The sequence below is a fragment of the Gadus chalcogrammus genome, chromosome 18 (assembly GCF_026213295.1).
Source record: "Gadus chalcogrammus isolate NIFS_2021 chromosome 18, NIFS_Gcha_1.0, whole genome shotgun sequence".
In the NCBI taxonomy this organism is placed as follows: domain Eukaryota; kingdom Metazoa; phylum Chordata; class Actinopteri; order Gadiformes; family Gadidae; genus Gadus; species Gadus chalcogrammus.
The window spans coordinates 5,024,780-5,035,595 of record NC_079429.1 but is presented as its reverse complement, the minus strand read 5'-3'; the positions used below and the strand labels follow the sequence as shown (position 1 = coordinate 5,035,595).

Genomic DNA, 10,816 nt, shown 5'->3' with positions numbered 1-10,816 from the left:
GTAGATGTACAAATGCCACCAGGTGAAGGCTCACAGCAAATTAAAGGGAATTAAAGATAGGGTGTGACATGGAGAATATAAACCCTCCCTAATAATCTCACAACTATGGCACAATGTAGAATCTGTATTCATAGTCTGCTTTTCACCCTTCCTCGTAGACATCGTGCACATTTTATTTATTTATTTGTCACACATTTAGATATTACCCACACCAGTTAGTTATGATATAAAGAGTTGCATAATGTTTACATGTTTTTATTTGTATTACAATTAAACATTATGTTATTATAATTATATTATTTAAATTATTATTATTATTGTATTATTTAAATTAATTTATTATTATTATTATTCGTTGTAGTATAAGGGTCTGAAAAAAAAAGGTCGGAAAACTGATGATTAAAGAAAGAACAACGTTTTATCCTAAATGGAATGAAGATAATTTACCCCGCTGTGCCTGATCTGCAACGTAAGAACTACTTATTCCGGAAAATAGAGAATGTCATGAATATCCTATAGGGGGCAGTGTAGCGTCAATTACATTGTATTTCTAAAGCCCTTCATCACAGTCACAGCCTCAATGGGATGCTCAGGGTTTAACTCAGCCCTCTAGGGCAAGGAAAACACCCTAAATTATCCCGGGATAAAACGTGGAGGAGGAGCCAAGCGGGGGTAGGGCTCATTCAGGGACGGGGAGGAGTGCCATCTGGCGCCATAATGGGCGGGCATAATAAGCTAAATGAAATGCAATTAAATTGTTACAAAACAGAAAATCACATCTGAAGTTATGTCACACACGTGCTTCGTGCTCCATCCTTTTTTGAGCTCGAAGGACGCCTCTGTGCGGATGCTGTTACCATGGCGACGCCAGTTCAAGGGAAGTTCAAGGGAATGTTTTTGGAAAATAATTACATTTTATAGCCTGTTTACTGTTTTTACCTCAGGCCTACATATTACCTTAATACCCATACCCCTTTCCTTCCATTACAACTATTACTTTCAAACAGCAATTTACTATAATAATCCTGTAGGGTTTATAATTATAGTCTATCACATTCACAGCCATATAGCCTACCATTGGCATTAGTACAGTAAGGTTGAATAAGCCTATTTAAATAAGCCTATTTATATTATTGACATAATTCTGGTCGAAAGGTCGACGCTTCACACGTGATGTAACGCACGCAAGCATGTGACCCCACGCACCTTCTCTTGTTCCTATAAATAACTTCCACGCAACCAGCAGATGGGGTCGTGCGCTCATAATAACGTAGGCTATGCTTAGAGGAGTTTGAGCAGTAGTTAGAGCAGCGGTTCTCCCCTGCAGTACTCCAAAGTACCCCTAGGGGTACACGTACCCCCATTTGAGGACGTTAGAGTTTACTCCAACTTGGGCTGCTCATGTGTTGGAAGCTGCAGCTTGACAGCGATGGGTTGGACCATAAGTCGGAGCAGTAGCCACTGTGCATGTGGTGAATGAATGGCTTGAACCATAAGTCGGAGTACTAGCCTACTGTGCATGTGGTGCGTCCGAAATTAGGCGTAGGCCTACACACTGAACTGATTTATCGCACAGCACCGCCTCTTCAATATTGGGAATCGACCCCATCTACAGGCAGCCGAGCTTCCATCATTTGTAATGCAAAGCTCATTGATGCTATTGCAATACTTGCATGGCAGTCAATGTGGTACATTATTGTTTCCAATCGTGTTTTTATATTTCCATGTTGTTTTAAGATTCAACCACTGGCGCCGTTTGGGTTTATTGGATTTTTCCCCGAAACTTTTTAATCAACTTTCTAACCATCGTACAATTTTTTGAGTGAGTGTTTGACTAACGGTCTGGGGTAAGCCTATAGCACAAACGGGTGCAGCAGCTATCCCTATAGTTTTTATCACAGTGTCGGCGTCTATCCATGAATACCGTTGGATTCTGTTCCCGGAATGCCTCTGCGTAAAATCCGCGTCTTAGCTTCCATTGCGCGCCCGACGGAGCCACCAAATGACATTCCTTCACGAAGAATTCTGCTTACGAGTCCTAACCTACTGTTGAGGTTAGAATGAGCTTTTCTGGTAGGTTGTACAAATAGTGGGACGACATGGATATTGCCACAAAGTCTTCAGAAGATTCGAGTTATCTGCTGTCCAGAGCATCTTCGTTTTTGCCGGCGACTATCCTAGCAAACTCCTCGAAGAGACGCTTTGACAAGCTGGGAAGAATGCCAAGCAATGGCTCTCAACGGTGAGTATTAATGACTTATAAATTGAAACCGTGCAAATGTACATTATGTAGGTTAACAATTAATCTTTGGTTGCACCTTCTCAGCTATGGCTTGTTTCCAAAGGGGAAAAGCATTAAAAAAAGAAACGCAAACAGACGTGACCCGTTTGAGAACCTCGGATAAACTATGGTTTTTAATCCAATTTAATCCAGACATGGTTTATACAGACATTATGTTTAATTGGCATTTGTAAAACCTAAACAACAATCAGCGAAGTAGTGCTTTGCTGATTTAGTGTTTATCTCTTTTCTAAAACACACACACACACACACACACACACACACACACACACACACACACACACACACACACACACACACACACACACACACACACACACACACACACACACACACACACACAACACACCCACAACACACACACTCACACCCCACACACACGCAACCCAACATGCATGAATTGGATTCATAATAAAAATCATGTTCCCTTGTCCGCTTTGGTCATTAGTTTACGAGGCCACACAAAGTGGTCTGTTTGTGCTTCTGAAACAGGCCAGTCTGAATCCGCACGCTCATTCAATTGCAAGAAACCTTTGAACCCTAGCAAAAATAAGTAGCTTAGTGGCTTGATCTGAGGCAAACAACGCTTCATTATTTTCTGCTATTGTGTTGCCCGAGGAACGGAGAGTGCTGTTTAAACTTTCTCCTATAGCCGTATGTGATTGGTTGTTTCATCATCCTTAACCTCTTCAGTCGTACAGGTATGTGTCAACCAGGTTCTTATTTGTGCTGCTGTGTATTATGATTTTTATTAGGACTTTACATTGATGTTATCTCTATTATTAGTTTATTTATGATCTGTGCTCTGTTGTTGTTCTCAGTAAAGTTGTGTATGATTCTTATACATGGCGTTCGAGTATGGCGTTAATCCTATGGCGTTAATTATCTTTGTTTTCATGTGTTTGAGCAGCTTGGCTCTGGCTCATTGTTTTGCTCTGGTTTATTTCTGCTAATCGTTTTGCATTAAGCCGAACAGCTACTGGATTGTTCTCTGAATGTCATCTGGGTGGGAAAATGTCCTTTTTCATACACTTTAAATGTTTAAGAGTCATGTGTACCAAAGGCAGCATTCATAATCTGGTCGCTGACTTTAACTTCTGGTTCAGAGTATCGTTGTGTTCACTCTGATGCTTCCCTCCTTATTCCTTCTTTTCCCTCTTCACTATCTCCTCATGCCTCACCCCATCCCTCCACACCTCTGTCTATCCTCTCATTCCTCCATCCATCCCCTCTCACCTCCACCTTCCCCTCCACCCTCCATCTCCACCTCCACCTCCCTACTCCACCTCCACCCCCTCCCACCACCTCCACCTCCAACTCCATTTCCCCCTCACCTCCACCTCCACTTCCACCTCCCTACTCCACCTCCCCCTCCCACCTCCACCTCCTCCTCCCCCTCCACCAGGTCTGGCTCCTCCAGTAGCTCCTCCACCAGGTCGGGCGAGGCCGTGAAGCTCCGCCCTCCCGGGAAGACCCAGCGCCATCTGAACCGCTTCTCTGGGGTCTTCCTCCGGAGCCCTGACCCCCCCGGCCCCCCCGGCCCCCCCATGGCCCTGCCGGCCAGCCTGAGGCCCTCCCTGTCAGGCCACCTCCGGAAGGGCAGCGGTGAGTAGAGGTTGAAGCCCCCCCGTGCCCGCCGGTGACCCCACCAGGCACATGATGGCATTAAAGGGGCGATGTTATGCCAGCATGTGAGAGTGTGATTAGCCGTTACAAGCCGTGTGAAAGTGGTGATTGGACTGCATTTATGCAGCGCTTTTCTAACCAGTGGCTGCCTAAAGCGCTTTACATTATCGCCTAAGATTCACCCATTCACGCACACATCCACACACCGACGGCGGTGTCAGCCACGAAAGGCGACAGCCAGCTCGTCGGGAGCAGTAAGGGTGAGGTGTCTCGCTCAGGGACACCTCGACCCTCTAGGAGGAGCCGGGGATCGAACCAGCGACCCTCTGGTCACCAGCCAAACCGCTTTAGCTCCTGAGCCACATGCCGCCCTACGAATGGATCTCGGACCCCCTCCTATGAGACACACAGAGCTTTGTCTGTCTGTGCACCCCCCCCCCCCCCACTGCGCTGTAACCCGTAGACCCTGTGGCGTTGGACAGGGCCTTCACAAAACCTAACCGTCCACTCAGCAGAATTCCAGGCAGTGGAAGCAGATCCTACTCACGCTCTAAACCCGGGAGGCAGGAACACAATGGAAAAATAAATGGTGAAACATCAGATGCTAACGTCTCCTCGGAGTGTAAATAACTCCAGCGGGCTTGGCCGGTCTATGCGTTGAGCGCTGCCAACGTGCCCAGGCTGACTGTTCTTTGTTTCTGCGCTGTCTTGCAGTGAGTCCGGGAGACGGCCCGGGTGTGGCTGAAGACCCCTCAGAGCTGTCCACCCAGAAGACCGCTCCCGGGATCCTGAAGGTCTTTGGCAGCGAGATCTGCGAAGGGGCCCACTACAAGAGCGTGCTCGCCACCACACACTCCAGCGCTAAGGAACTCGTGAAGGAAGCCCTCGAAAGGTCAGGGTGCATGTGTGTGTGTGTGTGTGTGTGTGTGTGTGTGTGTGTGTGTGTGTGTGTGTGTGTGTGTGTGTGTGTGTGTGTGTGTGTTTGTGTGTGTGTGTGTGCGTGTGTGTGTGTGTGTGTGTGTGTGTGTCTGTGTGTGTGCCTGCTTGTGTGTGTAATTATGTGTATGTAATTGTTTGCTTTGGCATTTTGTGACTCAACAGTGTATCTCCTGTCCTTTAAATGCGGTCTAAGTGAGCTGTGTGTGTGTGTTTATGTAAGGCTTCAGGCCGTGTCTGTGTGTTTTGTGTAAGCCAGTGTGCCACTGAGGGCAGTCCAGGCTGTCATTCTTGATAATGCCAGCCTTTGTTTTTCTCTTGGCCAAATAATAAATAATGACTAACCGAACCAAGTTTCATCCTACATTTCCATCGGAGCTCAAAGACAACAGAGGTTCATTATCTCACGTGGGAAATATCCGCACGAGCCGCAGAGTAACAAGATGTGTTTAATAATGGATCATACAAAAGGATAATGCATGTTCATAACCGTGGCATTCAGCGGTCCGTTGTATCTGAATAACAGGCCGTTGCTATGAATTACAGAGCGTTGCTATGGATGATTTTTCAACTGTAAAATCAAACAGAATGTTTAATTTTAGCAGAGGCGATGAAATAATTTTTTAATCATTCACATCAGGCCATTTGGCCGACGCCTTCATCCAAAGCGTCTTACAATAAGTACATTTGTCAGAAGAAAGAGAAACAACAATATATTGCTGTCTGTACTGTAAGGATTTTCATAGAACTACGTGCCAAGCAAGCACTAACAATCACTAAGCCATTTCTTTTTGTAGTTATATTTAGTGTCTTCTTTAGTAAGTTGCCTTGTAATAAGCGTGATAATGTATCATCAGGATCCATTATCCAGACCATGTCTGGGTCCATCTTGTGATAATGAGCATCTCGCTGCACATGACCCCTGACCTGTAACATGTGCTCCTGGACGAGCAGGTACGGCCTGGGGAAGGAGGAGGCCCAGTCCTATGTCCTCTGCGACTCCATCGGCTCCGTCGTCGGGGGCAGCCAGTGGGAGACGGAGGCCTTTCGGGTCGTCGGGGACAACGAGAAGCCTCTCCTCCTGCAGTCGCTATGGAAACCCAGAGAGGGGCTTGCGCGGCGCTTCGAGATCCAGCGGCGGAGCTCCGTGGACGAGAAGCGGTCCAAGGAGAAAGACACGGTCACCGCCGGTACGATCAGACGAACGGACCGCTGACTGGGAGCCCTCTGAGGGCCCACATGTCAAACACCCACATGTCAAACACTCCCCCGTTGGGGGGGACGCGAAGGTGTAGCGGACAGGGGGCTAGACTTCAAGACGAAAGGGACTGGGTTCCAAAGGGACTGGGTTCCAAAGGGACTGGTTTTGTTTCCGCTATCATCGATAGTCAATAGTCCGTGGTCTATGGAAGCCCTAACTGGCTCCTTGATGAGCCGGTTATTTTAATTAGACTTATCTGACTTTTCAGGGAAATATCTGAATTGTTTTTGGATGAAATTATCAGCTAAATATTTAAAACAATCCTTCATTCATAACTGTATTGTCACGAGGGTTACAATCCAAACAGGGTTAACGGCTAACCCTCGCCGAAACACCTATCGGGTCTGGTGCCAAACTGAAGGCTTACTGATAGAGTAAACACCACCTTCAATAGCCAACAGCTAATGCGGGTTCAGCTGTTGTCCATCATGAGGTTGTCTCAGCTGTGTGTGTGTGTGTGTGAGCATGTTTGTGAATGGCTCAGCGAGCGGTAGGCTACTATCAGGATGAGCTTGTCATTGCCTGCTGAGCTGGGTCAACTTTCTGTTCCTTTTTTTCCATCAGGGGTTTTCTCTCTTTCCACTGAGTTCTGTTTCCTTTACGCAGCTCCTCCACACACAAACACACACACACACAAACACACACAAAGACACAAACACACACACACACACACCTACACACACACACACATACACACACACACACACACACACACACACACACACACACACACACACACACACACACACACACACACACACACACACACACCACACACACACACACACACACACACACACCACACAGACACACACACACACACACACACACCACACCCCACACACACACACACACACACACACATACATTCACACACACGCACACACAAATACATGTACGCACACATGCACACACAAACAAACACACAAACCACCGTGCAATGCACACACACACACACCAACATGAACACACACACGCACGCACGCACACACACACACATACACCCTCCTATCAGCCAACAGTCCTGATGCTGTACTACAATGCCAACTCTAACCTCAGTCTAGGGGCTGCTGAACGGGGCTGTACCGTGACATTAAACCCATCATATCTCCTGTGTGTGTGTGTGTGTGTGTGTGTGTGTGTGTGTGTGTGTGTGTGTGTGTGTGTGTGTGTGTGTGTGTGTGTGTGTGTGTGTGTGTGTGTGTGTGTGTGTGTGTGTGTGTGTGCGTGTGTCTGTGTGTGTGCCTGTGCGATTGTGTGTGTCTGTGTGTGTGTCTCTCCCCAGGTATCAACGCCCAGGCCCGCAGGCTGCAGAAGAGCCGCTCCCGGGTGGCCTCCACCCTCTTCGAGAAGGCCAGTGGCCTCCGGGGGCCCAGCCTGTGGAGGAGCCGGAGCGAGATGGACCTGCTGGACGTCCCCGCCGAGCCGCAGCCTCAACCTTCGACACCTCCACCACCTCCACCGCCCCTCCACCTCCACCAGGCCGACCACCACCACAACCACAAGCAGAACCACAAGCAGAACCAGAACCACAGGCTGGACCGGAACCACAACCCTGCCCCCAACACGAGGGGCCGCGGCCTGAATGGCGCTCCCCCCAACGGGGGGGCGGGGGCGGACACAGAGAGCCTCTGTCAGAGGGGGCGAGAGGAGCAGCTGAGGGGGGAGGGAGGGGGGAGAGGGGAGTCGGAGACAGAGAGCAGCGAGGACAGCGGCACGCGGTACACCGTCCGCCCGCCCCGGGACGGCCCGTACCTGCTGCTGCTGAGGGGCTACAGGCCGCTGGAGGTACGTCCTCATGCACCTCCTCATGCACCTCCTCATGCACCTCCTCATGTTCTCTTCATGTACTCCTCATGCACCTCCTCATGTTCTCCTCATGTTCTCCTCATGTTCTCCTCATGTTCTCCTCATGTTCTCCTCATGTTCTCCTCATGTTCTCTTCATGTACCTCCTCATGTTCTCCTCATGTTCTCCCCATGTTCTCCTCATGTTCTCCTCATGCACCTCCTCATGTTCTCCTCATGTTCTCCTCATGTACCCCTCATGTTCTCCTCATGAACCTCCTCATGTTCTCCTCATGTTCTCCTCATGTCTCTCCTCATGTTCTCCTCATGTTCTCTTCATGTTCTCCTCATGTTCTCCTCATGTCTCTCCTCATGTTCTCCTCATGTACCTCCTCATGTTCTCCTCATGTCTCTCCTCATGCACCTCCTCATGTTCTCCTCATGTGTACTGAACCTTTATAAAGCCGGGTCTGACGCATGGAGACAACTCTATCCCTTGCCAGAACTGGAATAGTACCTTCTATTGAAGGTATTCCTACGCTCACGTCCCCCCGACCCGCTACAAACCCTGCCTGCCCCCCCGCAGTCTGAACCCTGTGTCCATGGGTACACACCCAGGCAGGGGCGCCCCTAACACCACACTCGCTACACACACATACACACACACACACATGCACCCCATACCACAAACACACACATGCACACACGTGCACCAGAATGTTTCTGCTGATAAAGTAGCACGCTGCGTTGACCATCGACCTGTTGGTAGTAGTTTGGGCGTGGGCTCGCTATGATGTCAGGTGTGTCAGAACAATATTATGGCAGGTAGTAATGTTTAAAGAAAACAATGTCCCCTTGGAAAGAACCACAGAGGGATGGGATATAGACTGTGGCTGCCGGGAGGGGAGGGAGAGACCGTAGGAGGGGAGGGAGAGACCGTAGGAGGGGAGGGAGAGACCGTAGGAGGGGAGGGAGAGAACGTAGGAGGGGAGGGAGAGACCGTAGGAGGGGAGGGAGAGACCGTAGGAGGGGAAGGGAGAGACCGTAGGAGGGGAGGGAGAGACCGTATGTGTAGGAGGCGAGGGAGAGACCGTAGGAGGGGAGGGAGAGACCATAGGGGGGGAGGGAGATACCGTGGCTGAGGAGGGGGGAGATATCGTGGGTGTAGGAGGGGGGGGGGGGGAGATACCGTAGTGGGGGAGGGAAAGACCGTTGCTTGCGGGCCGTCCTGGGTCAAGGCCAGCTTGTGGTTACAAAAGGGAAAAGAAAAACAGTGTGTGAAAACACCAGACAGGAAGCAGAAAGAGAAAACTGTGGCACTGCTTCCTGTCTGGTTATCATTGGCCTACCAGGTTGGGCAGCTGGCAACAGAGAGGGTTTTACACGCACGCGTGTACACACACACTCACACGCACGCATACGCAAACTCACACACACTCACACACACGCACTCACACACACACACACACACACACACACACACACACACACACACACACACACACACACACACACACACACACACACACACACACAGTCACACATGCACACACACACATATACACATGCACAAAAACACACGCACACACACTCAAACACACTCAAACACACTCAAACACATTCAAACACACCCACACACAGACTCACACTTTGCAACTGAGAAAATAATCAACCCCCTTGTTAATTGCTGCCGGGGGTTTAGGGAATTTGTGAAAAAGACCCTTTTGAAAGCGAAAGACACCCCAAGAAGTATCAGACTGAGCATAATGAGGCTTATTCTGCTCCACGCCATCCAATGAGATTAATGAATCACAACCAGTTTCCTTCATCAAGCTTGATGCTTTTGAGGATGCTCATGAAATCAAATATTAATAGTTATGCAGTAATGCAGTATTATATCTATTACTTTCATTTAAAGTCTGTTGTTATTTCTAACTAAAAAGTTGCCCTCCACAGGAGTTTGTGATCTACCTGGTAACGGGACCGAGCACCGTGATTGGCCGAGGCAGTGAGCAGCAGGGTGAAGGGTTGAAGCTTGACATCCCTCTGTTCGCCCCTGACATCCGCGCCCGGCACTGCTGCCTGCGACGGAGGGGGGGCCCCGGGGGGCCGACTCTGCTCCGGCCCCGCGGCGATGCCCTGGTGACCTGCAACGGAGAGGTGCTGGAGAAGGAGGCGGAGCTTCACCCCGGTGATGTCATCGGCCTGGGACAGTCCTACCTGTTCCTCTTCAAGAACCCCTCCGCCGTGGCGTCCGAGGTACAAAGGAGATCTGACGGAGAACACTCGAGAGTTCTCCGTCAAGAAAATGTGTGACGGGAATTCAAAAAGTGGGAATCTTCCGGTTTCCTGGGAAAGGGTTTGGGTAATTTGTGAAGATATTTACTTGCATACTTACATTGAGGGCGTTTAGCAGACGCTTTTATCCAGAGCGACTAACAATAAGTATCCTTTTCAGAAGAAAGTGAAACAATACAATGTGTCGCTGTCGGTACAGTAAGGATGTTCATGGAACCAAGTGTCAAGCACTAGCAATCGCTAGGTTAACCCATTCCAGTGATAGCTAGGATAAGATGCTGCATGATAGAAAGTACTATTTTTAAGTGCCAGGACGTACAACATACAATAAGATCGTACATTAAATGCCAGGACGTACAACATACAAAAAGTGCGTACATTAACTGCCAGAACGTACATTACAACATACAATAAGTATGTAAGAGGGGGAGGTTGAAAGAGTAGGTGAACTCTGAACAGGGGGGTCTTGAGTAATGAGTAATGAGTGTGTGTTCTCCATTTTTAATCCTTTTCCCTCTCAGGACGTGACCGATGCCCATCAGGAGACCCACATGCCCGGCATGCCCTGTCTCCTGGCCGACGCCCAATCCACCGCCGGCCCCGCCC

At 49.1% G+C, this 10,816-nt stretch overlaps 1 protein-coding gene across 1 annotated transcript in view; it reads left to right on the top strand.

Annotated features, from left to right (window-relative positions):
- The first annotated feature begins 1,462 nt into the window (after positions 1–1,462).
- LOC130371755 (ras-associating and dilute domain-containing protein-like) overlaps positions 1,463–10,816 on the top strand; it is a 26,117-nt gene continuing 16,763 nt past the window's right edge. Inside the window, exons 1-7 of the mRNA XM_056577617.1 lie at positions 1,463–2,242; positions 3,708–3,907; positions 4,643–4,820; positions 5,819–6,054; positions 7,411–7,913; positions 9,869–10,171; positions 10,732–10,816. The exon at positions 10,732–10,816 is cut by the window's right edge and continues 356 nt beyond it. Coding sequence (XP_056433592.1) covers positions 2,100–2,242; positions 3,708–3,907; positions 4,643–4,820; positions 5,819–6,054; positions 7,411–7,913; positions 9,869–10,171; positions 10,732–10,816 — 1,648 coding nt within the window. The 5' untranslated portion in view covers positions 1,463–2,099. The remainder of the gene's footprint in view (positions 2,243–3,707; positions 3,908–4,642; positions 4,821–5,818; positions 6,055–7,410; positions 7,914–9,868; positions 10,172–10,731) is intronic.